Source organism: Meleagris gallopavo, chromosome 7, assembly GCF_905368555.1.
Source record: "Meleagris gallopavo chromosome 7, MGAL_WU_HG_1.1, whole genome shotgun sequence".
Taxonomy (NCBI): domain Eukaryota; kingdom Metazoa; phylum Chordata; class Aves; order Galliformes; family Phasianidae; genus Meleagris; species Meleagris gallopavo.
In genome coordinates, this window is record NC_139410.1 from 19009495 (window position 1) to 19031355 (window position 21861).

At 36.3% G+C, this 21861-nt stretch overlaps 1 protein-coding gene across 1 annotated transcript in view; it reads left to right on the forward strand.

Annotated features, from left to right (window-relative positions):
- Window positions 1–232: 232 nt before the first annotated feature.
- LOC100546043 (sodium channel protein type 1 subunit alpha) overlaps window positions 233–21861 on the forward strand; it is a 63557-nt gene continuing 41928 nt past the window's right edge. Inside the window, exons 1-9 of the mRNA XM_085227780.1 lie at window positions 233–542; window positions 7266–7384; window positions 11230–11319; window positions 12043–12171; window positions 12686–12777; window positions 13895–14167; window positions 20423–20486; window positions 21097–21238; window positions 21388–21594. Coding sequence (XP_085083906.1) covers window positions 279–542; window positions 7266–7384; window positions 11230–11319; window positions 12043–12171; window positions 12686–12777; window positions 13895–14167; window positions 20423–20486; window positions 21097–21238; window positions 21388–21594 — 1380 coding nt within the window. The 5' untranslated portion in view covers window positions 233–278. The remainder of the gene's footprint in view (window positions 543–7265; window positions 7385–11229; window positions 11320–12042; window positions 12172–12685; window positions 12778–13894; window positions 14168–20422; window positions 20487–21096; window positions 21239–21387; window positions 21595–21861) is intronic.

The window sequence follows — 21861 nt, forward strand, 5'->3', positions numbered from 1 at the left end:
TAAAAATAATGTTTTGTAGCTGAGAACTTGCTCTATCAAATAGTGTTATTGTGCTCTTTGTATCTGTTGTAGTTTCCATGGAAATAAATAGAAGGCATTCATAGATTGCTCCAAAAGTAATATTTTTAACATTCCAACATAATATAAACAAAAGCATTTTAAAATAAATGTTGTAACTTTCTTATTCAATGATTGTAACGTTTATTTTTTTTCTGCTTCTCTTTAGTATTTTCCTATGCAGAAGAATAAATGGTAAATAAAATGTGCAGGATGAAAAGATGGAGCAATCAGTGCTTGTACCACCAGGACCAGACAGCTTCCAATACTTCACTAGAGAGTCTCTTGCAGCTATTGAACAACGTATTGCTGCAGAAAAAGCAAAGAATTCTAAACAAGATCGTAAAGACGATGATGAAAATGGGCCAAAGCCAAACAGTGATTTGGAGGCAGGAAAAACACTTCCATTTATATATGGTGACATTCCTCCAGGAATGGTGTCTGAGCCCTTGGAAGATATGGACCCATATTATATCAACAAAAAAGTGAGTCTAATATCAGTCCTGTTCATATGAAAATGTTTGGAGAGCTTTATCATATTTGTTTCATTCTCTTACTGTGAGTAAAATAGTTTCTTTATCTGTTAACCAGTGTGGGAAAACATCATTCTAATAATGTAGAAACAGCTAATTGTTAAAATAATTAGCTCACAAGAACAGAAAATGTTAAATGCCATTGATAGATATTCATTCCACCTCCCAGAACGTAAATACATATTTAACATCTAGTTATAAAAATTAAATTTAGCTAATGCATGGTAAGTGGTCATGGCACCAAGCCTGCTGAAGAAGTGTTAGGACAGTACTCTCGGAAATATGATTTGAATAGGTAGTTTTCTGTGGAGCCAGGAGTTGGGCTCGTTGATCCTTGTAGGTCCTCTCCAACGTGGGATATTCTATGATTTTATGTTTTTAAAACACATTCACCCTCGTGCTGTTGGCAAATCAGTCTTCCTGCTTTCTGTAATGAGAAATTTTACAACTGTATAATTTTTAATATTAAATCAATCAAATTGGCAGCAAATGTGACATGATGACTGACTGTGTAATTTGGTTATGTAGTGGATGTAGCAGAGTATAAATAAATAGAGTGAAAATCTAGACACCTATACACAGCTCTCTTAAGCAGTAGCGAAGTGCTCATCGTCTCCAGTGGTACAGAATAGAAGCCATCATCCTTAATGGATATTAACTTTCATAATTTTCTTTTAATATGCATCAACATTTACACAGATTTTTATCTTCAGATATAATTAAACATGTATCAAATGAACAATTATATCAAAGCTGAAACACAATACATAATCTTTGATTGTAAACAAATGTAAGGATTCTAGATGTAGTGATAAAGAACCTACACAAACAAATGTATTTTATAGATTAAATACTTTGCAAACTTTAAAAAGTGAAGAGTTACTGAGAACTGAATACACCCATGTGTCATTCTGTGTCTAAGGTTCTTTACATTTAAAATTAACAGCATGAACCAATGTTTTGGTCCCAGGAATCAGGTGATTGCAAATTCTAGGGAAAATTATGGAATCAGAGAAACATAAGGATAAGCAGAAAATATCACAAGAAGAATCTAAAACTGATATTAAAGTTTCTGGTGGAAGTGGCCTTCAAAGGCTCTGGAATCCTTCCAAGCTAATTATGTTGCACTGCCTATATACAGCAGAAAAGGCTTACAGTCTAGCAAGATAGCTAGCTTGGGTGATGCTTTAATTATTAGATACTGGGATTATGAAACTCTATAAATATCAAGACAGGAATTATTTTGAGTGGCACAGTATGCTGTGCTCTGAGTGTCTTTTAGCTTGCTAAATTTTATGTGATTTATGAGTCTGATTTTGAGAAGAGAGAAAATACTATGTGAGAGCACAATATTTTTATCTTTATTATTTGATGCTTCTGTAAGAGCCTTTATCTGCCATTCATAGTATATAAAAACTTATATTTAAATCACAGTTCTACTTTTACTGTTTCTACAAAAGCAGGTTTTGTGGAGTTCCATACTAATTGCATCTGACTGATTGTGATACAAAATCATATAATTGTATCTCTGCCTGCCCAGAACTCATCCTGGATGTTTATAGTCAAATCAGTCTTCTGTGTCTTAACAGTGAGAACTGGGAAGATGTGCTAGGAATGACCTACAGGTACTCTTCTTGAGCCCTTAGAAATTGACGAGCCATTCAGTCCATTCATTGATGGAGCTGAAAACTTACTGCATCAGGCCAGGTCTGCTAGCTGAAAATATTCAATCAAGTTTCTAGATCTGGCCTATGTGAAAGGAAGAATCTTTTTATTTGCACTTTAAATAACTTCTACAGGCAAGTCACATTTGCAGTACTGCCTGCTGGCATTTTCTTCTCTGTGCTCAAGTCCACAGATCTGCTCTATGCAAATGATTCAATCTTCTGCCAAATAGGAATAAAAACAGCTTTTTCAGTCAAATACAAGACCAAATTTTCTCAACCATTACAATTCTCTCCATTCTTCCTTCCTTCAGTGGGAGGAAAATAGGTTTTCCAGACATAAATTCCAGCATTAAAATATTTAAATCCTAGATTTTCTTATCTACTTTTATGTGAATTCTGAAAAGATTTTTATCTTGCTTCTTTTTTAAGTGTATTGGTAGAAGTTCATGATCCTGTCCTGCAAACCTCAGAAGCAGAGATTGTTAGAGAAAAGCCTGAAGCAGAAGAGAACAACTCCAGGAAGAGCCAAAGTGCTCTTAATGCTTAATGTGTTCACCTCTGTACCATTTTATGTTGTAGATTTCTCTTTACTCCTCTCTGAATTCTGTCCTATAAAGTCAAGGAGTCAATCAGCATACACTATCCCAAAGTAACAGCCTGATAATTGCTGCATGATAGTTAGTGATTATATATAGCTGCCTGGGGAAGCATTTATCTGAAATTATATGGGTTTAAAGAAGTGATGCAAAATGAAGGAAAATTATTATTTGCTAAAAAGAGTTAGGACAAGTACATGGATTAGTAGATGCCGCTATTGTGGCTCATATCTGTTAAGATGTGTGCATAAACTGTATCTGATTCATCCATAGAATATCTAAAAGTTTGACTTCCAAATGTTCAAATAGGCTATAAAAATGGTTATCTACAGTGTTTGTCAAATGATGCTAATGATCATATTCTGTGTATTTCTTCAGAAAATCTAATAGGCTGTAGAAATACCTTCTTTATTCCAAATTTGAGTCCTGAGGAAAATCATGCATCAGTTGCTTGATATGGGTGTATTGCATCACAGTAATTGGTCTGGTGATGGGTTTTTTGTTTTTTTGTTTGTTTCTTTGGAGGGTGGGATAGGGAGTCGTCTTTGCTGGGTAATATGAATCAGCAGGGCTGAGCTCTTCCATAAATGTGTAACTACTAAGTAATTAACAGAAGTCTACCACTTATTTTGCCATACTCAGGCAGTTTTATTTTTGGAAGGATACTTTTCACTGTACTGCATATGAGATGAAATTGAAATTATGTTTGATATGTTTGTTTCTATGCAAAACTTATCACCAAAGAGGATGTATTAATAAATACATTAAATAAATATTAACTTAAAGCTGAACGGAATAGGCAAAAATAGCACCTAATAGCAGTATAGATTTGCACTGTACTTCAGATAGCCTAAACACCAGCAACTGGACCATGGGAACAAAATTCATCTATTACAGTTTAATACCCCTCCTTAAATTCTTATGGTTTTATTATAATGAAGTGCCATAGTACATGATGTTCAGTAATACTGGTCTTTGGAACTGTTAAGTTTATCATTCTAAAACTTTGTTCACTTTTTGTATTCTACTCCTGCTTAAGTGCAAATCTGTGTGTTCCAGATACAATGGCGACTGCCTGTTCATGATGAAGCTGCCATCACAAAGGATCAGGGAGGTTCATATCACTATCTGTTGAGAAAGGATCAGCTGGAACCCTTTCAGATCCTCATGTTCAGGCATGCTTCAAAATCTCATCCACTTGGTTTCTTACCTCAAAGTCTGGCTATTTTATCTTGAAGCTAGGCTGCTTCATTAAAAAGGAGTGAAGGAATAGCTGGAATTAAATGGGCCCTACTTCACTTTTCTCCTGCTATAGTGTAGATTTAGCGTTGCTGTGATTGCCTCTGCCCACCCTGCCTCTTGCCAGAAGGATGCTGATTGATGCCTGTCAGAAGGGCTCTGTCCTTTTGTCCTTGGTTACACCAGTTGCCTAATCCTATCAAACCATATCTCCTGGATTCCCAGACTTGATTTGTCTTGCAGAAGGAAACAAAAAAAAAAAACCTGTAAAATCATTTTGCTTAACATAATAAAAAGTGAATGCACTGGTGATCTTAAATATCTTTTATAGTTTTAAATGAAGGAATTTTGGAGATAAAAGTTCTAGTAACACAGAAAAACTAAGACCTAGCTAGAAAAAAAAATGCTTTCAACAGACAGACACAAAACAAAACACCAATTTCAGAAATGCCGCAAGTCTCTTGTGCTAGCCCTTGCCAGGGCTTTCCCTGAGAAACTATTTGGCTGTTAAGACTAAGAAGCTGGCACTACAGAAGGTGCAGCGTGTTTTGAAATAGCGTTTATCTAACCATGGGAAGTGGTAATGCAATGCAGTAGTGCTCAGCCTTGAAGAAGCTGTTTCAAAGCCAAATGAGAGTTTTGGCTTTGAAGAAGTTTCCTCCTCCTTTGCCCTGTTAAGACTGCAGTTTCTCAGTTTGGATCAAATATGGCAGAAGTTACAGAGCTGGAAGCCAGGTTACAGGCACAAAGCTGCAAATTAGACACTTCTCTTTAGGTATTTCATTGAATTTAAATGTACACTGGAATACATTGAGTCTGATCCTTTATAAAATGATAAAGCACTTTATGAAACATAAACCCTGGAAAGAATATATAATCTTCCATATATGAATATTAATCTTACAATTTATTTAGAATTTATTTCTCAACATATATTTACTTTGTCCTGTTAGATTTGGGTAGAATGTTTCATATTCATCCACACTGCCTGCATACTGCTCTGCATCTGGAATGAGACTGGGTGCAAATGCAGGAAGCTTATGCAGGAGTTGGACGCTAGCTGTAATCCCTGTTTATGTGTTTTTAGGAAAATTCTTGACGAGATACAATTTTAATTCATTTTTAAGGCTAGAAATCAGTGGACCAATGCAGTCATTTTCAAGGTTCCTATCACAGAGATATTTTGGATGAAAAATTAAAACCGAAATAGAAATTGTAAGTTTTGCTGGTTCTGCTTATGCAGGGCAGCAGAAAGTGGAACAGCTAAAATAGCAGCAGCTTTCAACTGAAACTGGAGTGGTGCCAGCATGCTGTTATTTTCCATAAGGCACGTTAGAAAAGAGATGCATGTTTAATATGCTTGTGTTCAAAGATTTTTAAGAAGATGTAGGTTGGCTAAATGTAGGTGGTGTAGTTTTAGATGTAAAGCTGGTAGGAAGTGTGATTTTTTTTTTTTATTATATTTTCTCAACTACCTCATAGCTACTGAAGCTGTTATTGCGAACTGGGGCCATACCTGAGAGGGAAAACTCACCATGCCCCTTGGTAAATGGTACCAAAACCCATTGTTCATCTGTCTGGCTACTCACATGTTTAAAATGAAACCTTCATTGCAAGGTCAAGTCCACTGCAGTTACCCTTGAAAGGTCATTTGTTATCTGTAATCTAACTGGAAATATAATTTAGTAATGTTAGCTCAGTTCTTATCCTGTTGTTCGGTTTCATCCTGCAGATTCTCCATCTCTGTGCAGAAGCAGGAAAAACAAATACATCTCTCATAGCTTTTCTACGTATATTGAGTTGATGTTCAAGATTCAGTGTTAATGATGCTTAGTATTAAGGGCTCTGATCTGTATTACCGGATGTGCTGCGTAGAGCCAGGACAGAGGCAGCTCAGGGAAGACGACAGTAAGTGATTTAGGGCTGGGGGAGCTTTTACTCAGTACTCATCCCCTCCTTTTCCTCTGTCTTCTGTTCTTGGTATCCACCACAGACTTGTGGAAACCATTATCTCTGCAACTCCCTCTGCCTCCTGGATGCTCCTAGCAATTGTTATCACTACTTCCTGCTCTGTACACACTAAGCATCGTGAATGTAAGCAGACTGAAGAGCTGTCTTCCTTGAAAATTCTTGACATGTTTTTCCCCTACTTGCAGCCCTCCCAGAAATAGTTCTGTACACTGCTTGCCATCAGTCAGTGGACTTCATGTCTTTCTCCACCCTTCACAGATACCAGAAGAGATCAGTATCCCATTTCTCACATTTCCAGTGGCATCCTAGCTTACAGCTCACTTCTTCAGCAATGTAATGATAAGCAAGGAAGGTTTATCATAGTTTGTCCAAGAAGTAAATAACCCTAACAAAACAGAAAAAGCAATTTTAGAGATTTCTCATTGCTGGTTTCTTCAATATCTTTAATTCTACTTGAATTTAGGCAATAATCCTTGTGCATGCAGATATCTTCCAAATTACTGATTCTTCCTTCTGCAGTGTTTTTTTGTTCTGTTTTGTTTGTTTCTACAGTTGAAGATCACCTCAGTGCCACAAAGAAACTTGGCAGTCTGCATTTCCAATATTGTATTGTTAATGTTGTTGCAGCCACAATGGGCTGAATTGTAAGCAACTTTTTTTCAAAGTTTCCCTGAACTTTATGCACTTGTTAGTGGTTAAAATAAAATCTGACACAATGTATGTGTTCTGGGAAAGATTTACACCTTTAAACCACAGTTGTGCAGGGTGATCATCTGGGATGTGTCTCTTGTTCTCCTCAGGCGAGGTATACTTGGATGCCCACAGTCCTCAGAGATTAATGACTACATGGGTTATTGCTATTTCCCTTTATCCTTAGCACAAACTTTGGAAACTATAAACACAATTACAATTTTAGTTAATCATTTCTGCATCTTTTGCTACAAGAAGTAGATAATAAACTGATATTGTTTAATAAAGCAGTATTACAAAAGCATTAATGAAATGAATATTCTATACTTAAAACTATATTTTCAGGCATCAGGTAAGTACTGAAAGTAAGTTTTATTTCAAAAGTGAGTCGTGTTTTGTATATTAACTATTCAAAAATTCATGAATTTGCTGACTGTCATTAAAAAAGGTTTAAAATGAGCATCTACAGTGAATACATGCTTACAAAATTGTATTTTGTTTTTCTTTTTCAGACCTTTATAGTATTGAATAAAGGGAAGGCAATATTCCGATTCAGTGCCACCTCTGCCCTGTACATTTTAACTCCATTCAATCCTCTTAGAAAAATAGCTATTAAAATTTTGGTACATTCATATCCTTTTTCAATTTTGGTTCATGAAAAAAAAACTCATATCTCTATTTCATTGCAAATAGAAGTTCTTCGTATGTTATTTCTTTTTTTCAGCATGACAGTTATGGTAAGTTTCTATCAATACCAGGAAATTTGAATATATTATTTAAATACATTTGATTATATTATTAAAATATCATAACTATCCTGTCAAATTTTGATACTTTAGTTGTAGAAATTTACAGATGGATTGGAGGAATCACTAATCTCCGAATTTGTAAATCTTTTTCATTTTTTAAAACAGTCTTGTTAATTTGAAGACTTTTTGAAATATACAGGAATATTTCAGAAAATCTTCTCCAGATTTATGTTAATATTAAATCGTTACATGTTCCTGATAATTTTTTGTGCTATGGAGCCTATCCATAATAGAAATTATATTTAGTAATGAAAGCACTTTATACTCATAAATTCCAGAAAAACTCTCTTTTAAAATTTTGCAAACTAGTTAATTGGAAATATCATAAACTACTGCCAAAAATCATCAGCAGCAACACTGCAGGCAGTTTGCAATGTCTTTGTATTGCAAATGATTGGGGGATCATAACTGATGGGACTGTGCATGATAGAAGGTTTTAGTCTGGTGTGTAGATTGGTGCCTGATGTTCATAACAATTGGACATTTCCAGAGAATGAGGTTTTTGTGCAACTTCTTGCACAACCCCAGGAGTGGGAAAAGCAATCACCACGTGGAAACTTTAGCATAACATTAAAACGGAGAGCAGTTACTCAAAGGCAGAAATCTAAGACTTTCTAGAGATTGCTGGGGCAATTTTCTAAATATTTTCTAAATATTTGGATAAGAAGAATAAAATGGAGGGGCTGTTGCTGATTCAGTAGACCTTTTCCTATAAGCTCCCTCAAAGTTAAAGCAGTGAGAGGAGGGAAGGAAAGTGCCTGGAAAGGAGGGAGCAGCTGGGGACAGTAAGGGACCTGACAGACCTGCAGGCATCATGGTGATGATGGTGAGAAAACAGAGCCAGTACTGTCATATTGAAGTTATTTTTATCTTAAATACAGAAGTGGTTTGGGGTTTTTTTTTTTGTTTGTTTTATCCTAAATGGAAGGACAGGTTTGTGGGTTTTTTTGTTTGTTTTTAATTCAGTACATTGCAAACACTGCAAGTATTAATGTGTTGGGTCACCTAGAATGTTCCATAATGCATTTTAGGTTTTGGATACTTATATTTTGTCGAGGTTAGCTTATAAGACAAAAGAAGGCAGTAATGTTGTTTACTACTTTTACTAATCTTATGACATTTAGCAGTAAACTCTACTGTCCTGCTTTGAGGCAGGAGTTTGGCATTGTAGTCTCTGTGAAAGAACAGTGCCTTTTGCTTTCAGTGCGAAGGATGTATTTTGAGCACAGTGAAACTGGTGCTTGGTATCTTGGAGAACCTCCACATACATGTCCTCTGAATTCCCTGAATCTCTGGCTCCAACCACATGTGCCGAGACATCAGATATTCTTCACTCAGCAAGGAGTCAAAGTGTGTGTCTTCTAGAGCTCTGAGACTTCTGCTGCTATTTTTCTTACTTCACTGTTGGTACCTATTGTAATACCAGCCCCCAAGAATTGGTAACAGCATGAATTTCTCTGCTGACTCACCCCCTGGTATTCTTCCTGCTTGACTCAAGTCAAGGTAAAGTATTCAATTGAGAGGGCAACACAAGAGTGATGGAGGATGGCCAGACTTTCGCAATGAATGGGAACAAATGGAAAAGGAGATGGGGGGGTGGGGAAGACAAAAAAAAAAAAAAATCGGGCAACAGTGGCTGGAGTTTCAGGATACAAGGAGGTATTAGAAAGGATCAAAGATGCTTGAGAGAAAAAGTGGTACCTTGGAAAGTATCTCTATGCTAGCTAGCCTTTGGAATCTGAAATTAGTGATGTTCAGCACATTTCTCACTACCAGGAGCTATCTGCAAAACCAATTAGCAGTATGGTTTTTTTTCTAATTTCCATCTTCCACAAAGTCTATCCAGCCAATAGACTTTCACTGTTCCAGGAAGTGGCTGGCTTGAGGTTGTGTGGTGGCTCTAAATGAAATCCTTTCCTGTGCAGGAAGAGTGTGAAAAAGATATCACTATATATCAGAATTGTTCACTTATGTGTATAGTTAAATTTTTATATAATATAAAATACTAAATTAAGGGATGTTTGAGATTGTAATACACTCAAAATGTGAGAGAAGTGGAAAAAGAGACACCGACATTGAATGTATCAGTTATGTTTGAGGTTCTCACATGGGAAAGCATGGCCAGATTTAAGACTTCAAAGTACATTATCCCAGCTGAGCATTTGCTCATCTGTTCCTTTTGAGAGTGAACAGCACTTTGGCCATGCAAACCCATAGCGAGTTATGTATGGACTAAGCAGTGTGCAAGAACCTACCTGTGGGCTTTGCTATTAATGATAGAGCTGTAAACCCATAATGCACCACACAGAACTATAAATTCAACTCTCCCAAAAAGGCATTTAACTTCTTTAACTGAAGCTACAAACATCTCCCAGCTTTATTCCTAAAATTCATAAGGATTCAGGATTTAGATTTTTGTAGACACTTCCTACGTAGCTGAAGGATCTAGAATAAAGAAGGCAGAGATCCTTCTGGCAAATTCGATTTGATGCACTGTGCTGATTTGCTCAGAGAGGACAGTGCATCATGTCTACCAAAGGAATTTTTTACGCCTTCTTCAGTCTGATTCCTCACTTCTGAACACTGGCCATTTTGATTTAACATTCTTTCAAAGTAGTTTTCTATGTGATATATATGGTGATAGAGCTCTTTGCCTAGCCCTATAAAAGTCATGATAGCCTTCTTTATGCTTCGGCATCAAACATGTATTTAGCACCAAGAATATTATCTGAATGGATAGTGATTATCCTACTGGCATAGATCGCATTTCTGTCATTTTTAACAATATCCGTAAAATAAGAATCTTGTTTGTTTTCCAGAGTGCTATATCTCTAATTACATTTTATGTACTTTGTTTTATGAGATAAATGAAACTTCCAGGAGATATCTCCATGTTTTTCAACTACCAAAATTAATTCTCTTTGGACAAGGAAATTTCCCAATTAAATAAATTCGGAGTCTTGAATTTTGCCTGTGGACTGTGCACACAAGCACAATATAGAATAATAATTAATTATTCTAAGCAAATAACAATGATTTTTGCTATTCAGAGCTTGTATGACAGTGTAATCCCCAAAATGAGTTGTCACTTTAATGAATGACATCACTATATTTACTGCTTATTCAACAATTTAGACTAATGTTATCTATAGAAATTGGGCAGGTAAATCCTTCCCTGTGATTTGAATGTTAACTTGAAAGTATATGCTCAAGTCTGAATGCTTTAAGTAATGATCTGCATGCTAGCACAAATTTTCTGCAAAATTTAGTTTGAAATGTAATTTCTCCTCCTCCTCTTTCATTTACCACGAAGGTTGCTCTTTTGTTTGTTTAGTTATTTTTATGCTAAAAAATGCTATCTACTTTTTTTTTTAATGACATAAATTCTTGGGTTCTTACATGCAACTTCATTTGTAAATACTTTTCATGCAAGTATTTTTAAGGAACATAACATATAAAAAGATGACTAAAGGGAAAATTAAAGTCGAGTTAAACGTTTGGCATAAAGGTGTATGTACTATTACCTATTTTCTGCTGCCATCGTGTGGCTACTTTGGGTAAGATTTTAGTCTACACAATACAAATGGCAATATTTTGCTGTACTTAAAATCTATGGTTGATGTGACATTGCTTGAATTGCTATTGTGATTCCCTTAACTATGTTTACATTATTCAGCATGCTTATTATGTGCACTATTTTGACCAACTGTGTGTTTATGACCATGAGTAACCCTCCGGACTGGACCAAGAATGTAGAGTAAGTTGCATATTTTACTTAAAGATATCTATGCCTCTGACAGTTCCTCAGTAAGTCAGTATGCTTGCAACTGCAGTTGTGTGCTGGCTGGAACTACCATGAGATACTAATACTATACTTTCTCTCTGTACTATGTAGAAATGTTGGTTAATTATTCAAATCTACTTCTGGGAGAATATTTGGGTTGACAAAAATAGAAGTTATTTATGTATATTGTTGTACTTGGATTCCACTAGTTTTCTGTTATCTTCATGGTTTAGCATCTACACCATGTGTTAATGCCACTGCAATAAGAGTAGAACCATGGCTATTTATAGATGCCAGGTAAAGACAACATATAAGCAAATGTATTCTTAAAGTGAAACTTATGTGCATGCTTGTATTCTCCCTTTTCTAGAGTTAATACTAGGTGGATTAGATTTTAGTGGTTCTGACAGTATCCAATATCTTATGCTCACAAAATTCTTGGATCACAGAATGGATGTAGTATAATCTTAAACTGAGTGTCATTGATTGATAATTTTTAAAAATGTTATGTATTTTATGGTTTTTTCTTCGATTTATGCATAAGATCAATAATTCTGTACTTAATGCACATGAATTCACAAATATATGCAGTGAGTATAAAGCATTTCAGAAGAAACTGCTTTTTACCACATTTCTTCTCAATGCTAGTGTAGAATATTATTACTTATTTCAATTAATTTTTCTGATGTTTTCCAGGTACACCTTCACTGGAATATATACGTTTGAGTCACTTATAAAAATTATTGCAAGGGGCTTTTGCTTAGAAGATTTTACTTTTCTTCGAGATCCGTGGAACTGGCTCGATTTCACTGTCATTACCTTTGCGTAAGTTCTTGTTTTTTGCTTTTTCTTTGAAAATGCAGGGCAAAAAGGGCATGAAATTAGTATCAATACATATCAATTTCATCAAATGGAAATACTTTTATGAATTTACTTTGTCTAAAACAATTTTCACATTCCAATGTGAATATATTAATGTAAAACATAAATACTGCAGAAGCCATTAGTTCAGTTAGTATTAGGCTAATTTCATGTCCTGCTTTTTTTTCTCTGAGCAGAAAAGGAGCATCCCTTTGTCTTCATTCCACAAACTTACCAATCTAGTCTAGCTAAATTTTAGACTTTCAAAGTTAAATCACTGTGGTTCACTTCAGAGAAGTTAAACTTAACTGAAGGCTCTGAAAGCATATTAATGCAAGGCAAACTGCAATGAAAGGTAAACCTCTGACTGTTGCTGTTTAATTTTTTGCTAAAAACGCCAAAGTGGTCTTGATGAAAGACCCAAGTAAGTAGCATAAACTTTGCCTAAATTCTGAATAACTGTGATTTAATCCTACAGGTATGTAACAGAATTTGTAAACCTAGGCAATGTTTCAGCTCTTCGAACTTTCAGAGTATTGAGAGCTTTGAAAACTATTTCTGTAATCCCAGGTAAGAAGTAACTGGTGTAAGGTGTTAGGCCCCTTGTACCTCCCAACTGTTCCTTTTTATCCTGTCATTGTGTTTGTGTGTGAACTCCCCTATTACAGATATGTGACAGAGTTTGTGGACCTGGGCAATGTCTCAGCGCTGAGAACATTCAGAGTTCTCCGAGCTTTGAAAACAATATCAGTCATTCCAGGTGAGAGCTAGGTTAAACACTGAGGCTGACTGTTGTTCCACAGAGGCTATACTCATGTTTTTGAAGCATAAGCCTTATTTCTTTCCACAAAAAAAAAAAGCAGGAATTGGAAGATATCAGAATTTACTGAAATCTCTGATTCATTGCTTTTTAACATGAGCTCTTTCCTTTTGAAATCAGCCTTTGAGTTTAACAGATTCTTGCATGAGACATTGCAGTACAAAGTGTGTGTGGTTTTCACCTTCTGATGTCAAGCTTTCTTCTCCACATTCAACGAATATCAGTTACCCTGAAGTTTTCTTACCCATATGTATTTTACCTACATGATGTTGTGTGGTATTTGTTGTGGATCTTTGTGTCTTAAAAATAGAACTGTTTTAAATGTTGACTAGGTAATGAAGTTAATGCAATAAGATAATAAAGAATAGCATGGGCATTGCATGGGGGATTTATTATCTTAAACTTTTGTGATTTTTTTTTTTCCAAACCATCTCCAGTTTTATAGCATTAAATTTAACTGATTTCTTTTATAAACAGGCTCTTTACTACTGTCTTCTAATTCTAGTATGTTATAAAACTGTTAATAGCAAAGGTTTGGGGCAAGAGGTGTTGATGAACAAAAAGAAAGAAGACTTTTCTGCAAGATTCATGTATAGCATGAATAACAAAGTCACTTGTTTTAATATTAAAACAAGTATTTCGAAATATATGCAACTCATTCCATTTACTGTTTCAAATGAACATACACTTCGGCTTTTTATTCATTTTCACAAGTGAAAAAGCTCTTCACAAGTGTTATTTCACAGACATTACGATCATTTATTTGGGCTTCTGCATGAAATCTATAACTTTACTGGGAGATACTGTCATTTTTTATGCTTTAAAAATCTTTTGAACACCAGAATAAAAATTCTCTTACATTTTCAGGCTTGAAGACTATTGTGGGAGCCCTAATTCAGTCTGTGAAGAAGCTCTCGGATGTTATGATCCTGACTGTGTTTTGTCTGAGTGTATTTGCACTAATAGGGCTGCAGCTGTTCATGGGCAACTTGAGGAATAAATGTCTGCAGTGGCCTCCAGAAAATTTCACTCTGGAAACAAATATCACTTCCCAGCTCAACAGCACCATTGGTGAAAATGGTACACTGGTTAATTCAACAGTAACTCCATTTGACTGGAAGGGGTACATTGAGGATGAAAGTAAGTATTGTCAGCATAATTGTTATTAAAATGTTCTACAGATGACTCAATTCTTAAGAATAAGATATATTCCAAAGCAAGTTTTATCAAAGACTGTTGTGTCATTTCTGACAGATGTCAGAGACTTCTGACTTCCAGTGAGAGAATCCAGTGAAGTGCTCAGAATTATCACCATGCATCCATTCTTGTACTTCACCACTCCCATAATTAGAAAAGTTTATTTATGGTCTGACATAACTTTATGTTGAAATTTAAGTTTATTGTTCTTATCAGCTTTACCACAGCCCTGAAAAACAAGTTATTCCCCAACCTTAATCGATGTCTCAGAGATATTTAGAGACTGCTCAAGTTACCATGCTCTGTTCTCTTCACTTTCAGTCTTTTTTCCATCATGTTTTTTCTCAGATTTATTTTTTAGATCTACATCTCTCTTCTGGATTCTTGCTCATAAACATCCTTCTTATGGCACAGAAGCCACATCCAAGCATTTCACCTCCCTGTGTGGCCTGCTGGCAGAGGTTAGAGGCTGGCAAGGGGCTGTTGAGAAGGACTGTGCTGCAGCATAGTAACTTGTGCTTTATATATCTTCCGCTAGTGCTTGCCTTTGTTTGCAACTCTAACATCATTAAATCAAGTTCAGCTTGTGATCTGCCTGCCTCCTGAATCTTTTGCAGACATTAATCTCATTAGGTTTTCACTTTGTATTTGCACAGTTCACTGTTCCAGCCTGGAAAGTGCCCTGTTTTTTCTGACCATCTTTCTGACTCTCCTGGATCTTTGAAATTGTAATGATTTCCTGAGACTTACCTGTCACCCTTATAAGAACAGTATCATTCACAAATTTGACAAATTCATATTAGTTAAAATCTTGCGTAGTACTGATCTCAGACAAGTCTCCTCAGAACTCATTTTGATGCATCTTTCCATTTTGATCATTTCACATCATATGATTTTTTCAAGCTGATATGGATAGTTTGGCAAACTGAAAGTAAACATATTTCAATACAGTTAAATGTGAGATTGCAAACCTAAGATCCTTGTTTGAAATATCAGCACTGGACAATTTGTAGCAGGACAGGTTCACATGCATAAAGGTTGTAGTTGGTAGCATATCATCTCTAAGAAAGAAAGAATTGAAAGGAAGAAGGAAAAGTGAGAGGAAAGGGAAAACTGATAACAGTGGTTAGCTGTAAGAAAGTGCTGGGGTCCTCAGGTGAGTTTCATCCCGAGTGTTCTTTCCAGTGCAGCAGGTGATTACCCCATACTACTTTTCCCATAGTAACCATATATTTTTTCATTAGAGTCTGCTCATACTCCCTGTGGGTTTTTCATACTTAAGCTATTAGCACTAATTGGAACATGCTTTGATCAGGGTGGGTTCTGCATGACCAGTTGAATTTTAAGCTCATACGTGCATGTTATAAGGTCACCTAATACAAACCAAAAGCTACAGCAAATAAGTAGGAAAAAGCTGGAGGGGGAAGTGGATAATTTTCACACTGGGGACAATTGCTTTCCATGAACACCTGCTGTAGCAACGTTGTATTTGCAAATATATTAAAAATAATAATAATAATAATAAAAACAACATCATGAGAATAAGCACATGAAAAACAGGAGAACAAAGGAAAAGTAGTGCCACAGAGGCAATGCAAAGCACTGTCACAGCAGCTTGTGTGAAAGGTTGCAGGGCTGCAACTGAGAGGCAAGATACAGAAATGTGATTATAAGGTCCTTAGCAAGGCACCTAAGGCACTTTGGAGCAGACAGGACTCTAACAAATTAAGACTGAATCTCTGCAGTCAAAAGCTAAATGGTATCCTGTTCACATAAATAAATTATTGACTAGGAAGGCAGTATTACCCCTGTGTTTAGCACTGCTGCAGTTGCTACTGGAATACTATAAAAAGTTCAGTTTAGATGGAATGTTGAAAAAATGGGGGATGTGCAAAAAAGAGTACAGTGATTAACAGGCTAGAAAACATGCCTTATACCAAGATAGGCCAGGAGCTCAACCTACTTAGCATATCAAAGAGAAGGTTTAAGGGTGATTTGATCACAGTTAAGAAAAAACCTCATGGGGAACAGATATTTCATCACAGACATATCTTTGATCTCACAAGCAAAGATATAACAGGTTCAATAGCTGATGTTAAAGGCAGTTTTCAAATAAAACTCATTCTAACTATCATCGTGCAACTGATCAATTACCGTGATTGACTTCCATCTAAATTTCTTAAATTAGGATATAATCTTCTTGTGAAACTCACAATACTTAAACTCTTGAATTCAGATAGATCCCATGCTGTAGTGTACAGTAAAGATTAAGCAAGGGAGACTGCATTTTTTAAGGTCAAACTTCATTTTCTGTCTTTTTTGACAAAGAATTTATAAACTAAAGCTCTGATTTCATTTGGCTTCAGGGAGACCGGAAGTCCCTTGAAAAATCATGCTGCATTATAGAAAATACTTTAATGAATGGCTCCTTCAACCTGTGGTTTTATTTACATAGGAGTTCATATTTGTTATGAAATTATGAATCTTATTATGAAGCTAATAAGCTTTTCCTGTCTTACAGACAGTTTCACAGAAAAAAAAAAGATCTCGCATCTTCCTGTTCTTTTTTCGAGTTGACTATTGGGTTACGGAAGTGGTTCTTAAACTAGTTGTTTTGCAGGAGAGTAAGAAAGGTCTTAGCTGGAACTCAGAGCAGTACAATGGCTCTGTCTAGAAGAAATTATAATTGTTTTAAATGGTTAATAGTTGTATATATTACACAAAAAAAGGCATATATAAGCCATGTGTTTTCCTCTGAGCTCAGTTTTGGGAATACCATTTAGAGAGACTTAATTTCTCTGTTACTGCTGTCATGAATGAGCCAAACACTCTTTTCCCATGTTCAGAGGTATCGAGTCTGATAAAATTAACGGTAGATCCATTTATTTCATCAGGTCTTTCATAAACAAAGTTTTCTGGGAAATAAATATTGCACTGACTGACCAAAGACACATTTCAGTTATTAATTATTGTTTCCTAATACGCATTATGTGTTTCAGGGTTTGTTGTGGTACATAGCAGGTAGACTGTCAGAGCAATTCTGAAGTCTGTCCTTGCTTCTTATAGAATTATTCATGTGATGCTTACATTATCTACTCTTCTGCTGAACTGATCAGCTCAAGAGTATGAGATCAAAATGTCTTGGCAAAATTTTTAGGGATTTTGTGCCAGCTTGTAATTGAGTTGAAATATCTATTCTCTCTTTGCCTCTTTCTTTTAGTGCTCTCTCAGTACTTTTAGTTTTTAAATAAAGGTGTTTATTTCATCTTAAATATATTGCCAGTGAGTCTTCTATGAAGTAGATGGAAACAGCCTAAAAGAAATAAATGGGCTGATCAGGTAGGTGTGGAACTCTCAAAGACCTCGTCTGGTAGAGAAGACAAGTCATCTTCTCAGTTGCTTGAAAGGATTAAGAAGAAGCTGCAGTCAGCAATGCATAGAGACACATGACATTTGCCTGGAGTCTGGTAGAATGGAGTCTCAGGGCCAGTTCAGGTGCTTTTCTAAATGTCCTAATACAACATCGTTATTGGACAAAGATGAGTTTGGTAATGCTGACCCCACCACATATGGGTTTGTCTCTTCTCTAGTGTTGCAAATGCTTCTTAAGTATGATCTTGCAAGAGCTGCAAGTTTCCTGCTTTTCTTTGTGCTGGGTTTCACAGAGGTTTCATCCTTGTCCTGCCGCTGAGAGAGGGTTCCTCTTCATTAACCAATGCTTTTCCTCAGACTATTTGCTTTTGAAGCACAGACTTTTCTTCAGTCTGTGTGAAACATCTCAGTATCTATTTCATGAAATAACAATTACGCTCAGTCATTACCCTAAATTTACCTGGACAACTGTAAATTCCCTTGAAGTCAAGTACTTGCCTGTCAGGGATTTTTTTCACATTTCCTCTCCAAATAAAGGGAAACGAGCCATATGCCTTGAATTTAGTGAGAGCCTTTTCACGTCACACTGGCAAAATACCATTGTGAATTTTGCATTTAGTTAGGGCATGTACTTACACAGTTCTGTTCAGCTTGCATTGTTAGAAAAATTTTCCTGTCATGACAATATTTTGAGCATTTGTATCTGCCATCCTGCATAATGTGGTTGTATCGTGTAAGCAGAGAAAGCCTGGTGGCTATTGCTAGTGGAGCTGGCAGGGCAGCAGGCTTCACAGTACATCTTGTCTAAAGCTTTCACACCAGCCTTCTTTTAGTGGTTTGGTTCAACTACTGCAGTGCTGTTAACGAATGACTGCCCTATGTATACTCAATCAGGTCAGGTTTGTGTTCTTCCCAACCAGCTGTTAAGCTCCAACATGTTTTAATCATGATTAGCTGACATCATGCAGAATAAGGTTTCTTTCAAATGGGTCAGCTGTGGTCAGTATCAAGTCAGCTAACTTTCCTACTTGCAGGTCAACAGTCAACACAGTGCAATTCTGCGATGCATGCCAACCCAACACGACAGCAGCAGCACGCAGGAGATTGTACCCTGTATGCCTGAATAGATACTGAAACTGACTCCTTCACAGTGTCAGACATGATCTATGTAGAGCTGCCAACCTATGGCCTGCCTCCTGTGGCCAGCAACATGTTATGCCTATGACAATGGCACCTACTCGAACCCAGTACTCAGTGGAACTTTCTTCAAATTTGTTTCTGTAGCAGCCTGGCTTCACCAGCTCAGTGTGTGCAGCCACAGCCAAGTCTGAGCTCAGCTGTGCTGGTAGCACCTCAGATGAGGCCGTTTTAAGGAGACTAGCAGGTCAGCTCTGTGGAGCAGAAAACCAGTGGGAGTTTTAATTTTCCTTAGGAAGCAAAAAAAGGAACACTTCAAAAGTGTGGCAGCTGCAGAAGTGGTATTGTAGAAATGTGTTTTGAGGGGAAAAAAACAAATTCAAGTATGTAGTGAACGTGCATCTTGATAGGCACCACTTTTTGTTCATCATCTCTTTATTCTTCTAAGAACAGACAGGTCAGTGTTGTTGCTGTCTAAACCATCTGAAAAGCCCTTTAAGTTCAGGATTACTAGACAGCTTTTGAGGTGGTTAGTTATAGGGTAATTTGGTGGAACCAATCCATTATTTCTTTCCTAAGAAATAATTTCATCGTATATACATATCACCTACCTACACAGATGAACGTTGCAGTTATTCGATTTAGATATATACCGAACTGTATACCAATCATAAGTCTCATTAGAGACTGTGAGTGCTCGTAGTAGTGAGAGCCCTTGGCAGCCAGATGATTTTTGCTGAGTTCACTTATCACAGAATCATTAGGCTCAAAAGTTCTCTAAGGTCATCTATTCTAACCATCAGCCCATTCCTGTGACCTCTAAACCTTGTCCCTCAGCACCACATCTACTCTTTTCTTGAAAACCTCCAGGGATTGTGACTCCCTGTCAGCCTGTTCCAATACCTCACCATTCTTTCAGAGAATAATTTTTTTGTAATATCCAACATGAACCTCCCTTGGTTCAACTTGAGGCCATTCCCTCTCATCCAATTGCAGTTACCTGGGAGAAGAGTCTGAACCCTTCCTCATCACAACCTCTTCTCAGCTAGTTGTATAGAGTGACAAGATTTCCCCTGAGCCTTCTCTTCTCCAGACTGAACAATGCCAGTTTCTTCAGACACTCCCCATAAGACTTGTGCTCCAGATCCTCCACAGCTTCATTGCCCTTCTCTGGACATGCTCCAGGCCCTCAATATTGTCCTTGTAGTGAGGGAGATACAAGGTAATTGCCACGTGTTGGTAAGTGGCCAACTGGAACTTTTGTCAATGCTGATGAGAAAGTTTATCTCCTTAAAACAAATTATCAATACCTTTCTTTTTCCAGCTACAATTTAATTGTAAGTGTACAACATAATGTCATAAATTTTTATTTAGTTCATTGGTCAGTCTGAGAGGAGAATGATACAATTCATTTACATCCAGCAGAATTCTTTGGGATTTTTAGTGCATTTTGGCATTTTAACAGTAAGTTGAGAGATGACTTTTAATGCAATTTGTGGTGGCATTTACTTCAAGTTACACTCCTGCTGAAAAAATGCTAATATTCGTTTAAAGATGTATCCGAAATCATCTTATTATTTATAGATCTGGACTATTTGTTTCAGAGGGCTGTTGTTAAAAACAAAAGAACAAACTCACAGATTAATATTCAGAATTTTATTAATTTTTTGGAAATTCTTTCCTAAACAGGTCATTTTTATTTTCTGGAAGGGCAAAATGATGCTCTCCTCTGTGGAAACAGTTCTGATGCTGGGTAAGATCAATTTTTGTAGATTTTTTTACAGTGCATAAATTAGATCCATCTTAAGGTATACATCATATATTTTGAGTGAATACATTCTTTCACATAAGAAGTGATATTAGGATTTTACATTGGGGTTTGGACTTGAGATCCTGATCCATTGGCATCGTTGTACACCATTGAGCTCAGTGAACTGGTTAATGAGTTTAGTATTTGCATGGCTGAATCGGTAATTAAAAGTTACTCCTGGGCATGAGAAGCAACAGATGGCACAGCTAGAAAATTCCAGCTATGTTCCAGTTCCTGCTGCACGCGGGAGTACTGTCACATTCAAGAGCAGTCAGTAGTTTTCACAATGACATTAGTTACAGCATTAATAATTAAAGGAATTATTTTAATTACATTTTAGATGTTTATGTTAAGCTTTTCATAGTAGGTTTTTATTTGTGGCTTTCCTGTATAATTTTTTAGTGTTCTTTAAAAATTCTCAATTACAAATCACAACTTCTAGTGTTTCTAGTCTGGTTAACCGAAGAAAAAACTTTTAATCCTAATCTTCTGTATGTTCCAATTGATAATACTAAAATAACTATATAAGATAACACCCAGTTTGTCTTTGCAGGCAGTGTCCAGAAGGTTACACGTGTGTGAAAGCTGGTAGAAACCCCAATTATGGCTACACAAGTTTTGACACTTTCAGCTGGGCTTTCTTGTCACTGTTTCGTTTGATGACCCAAGACTTCTGGGAAAATCTTTATCAGCTGGTGAGAATTTTGTTATGGACAATAGACTAAGCATGTTTTTACCTGTAATTCAAGAAGTCTAAAGTCAGTTATGTTATCTTACTTTTCAAAGTATGAGAAACGGAACTTTGTTTACCTATTCTTACTTAAGAATGCATTTTTATTTCCAGACACTACGTGCTGCTGGGAAAACATACATGATATTTTTTGTTTTGGTGATTTTTCTGGGCTCTTTTTATCTGATCAACTTGATCCTGGCTGTGGTTGCCATGGCTTATGAAGAGCAGAACCAAGCAACCCTGGAAGAAGCAGAGCAGAAAGAGGCAGAATTTCAACAAATGCTGGAACAGCTAAAGAAGCAGCAAGAAGCAGCTCAGGTATAATTTAATGGCTTAATAAAGTGCATAATAGGAATTTTTCTAGAGATACTCAAATTCCTGTTTTTTGAATTTGGAGATTAAAACCACCATGCTGGACTTTCAGTATTGGAGTTATCTCAGAGATTTTCTCTTCTGGATTGTACTGAGAACAACTAAGGAATAATCAAGAATATTCAGAACCAGAAATATATTGTTTATTATGTTTTTCTTTAGTCGCCAGTATAGTTTGTAAGTGTTAAGACTTTGGGAGTGAGGGGGACTAAA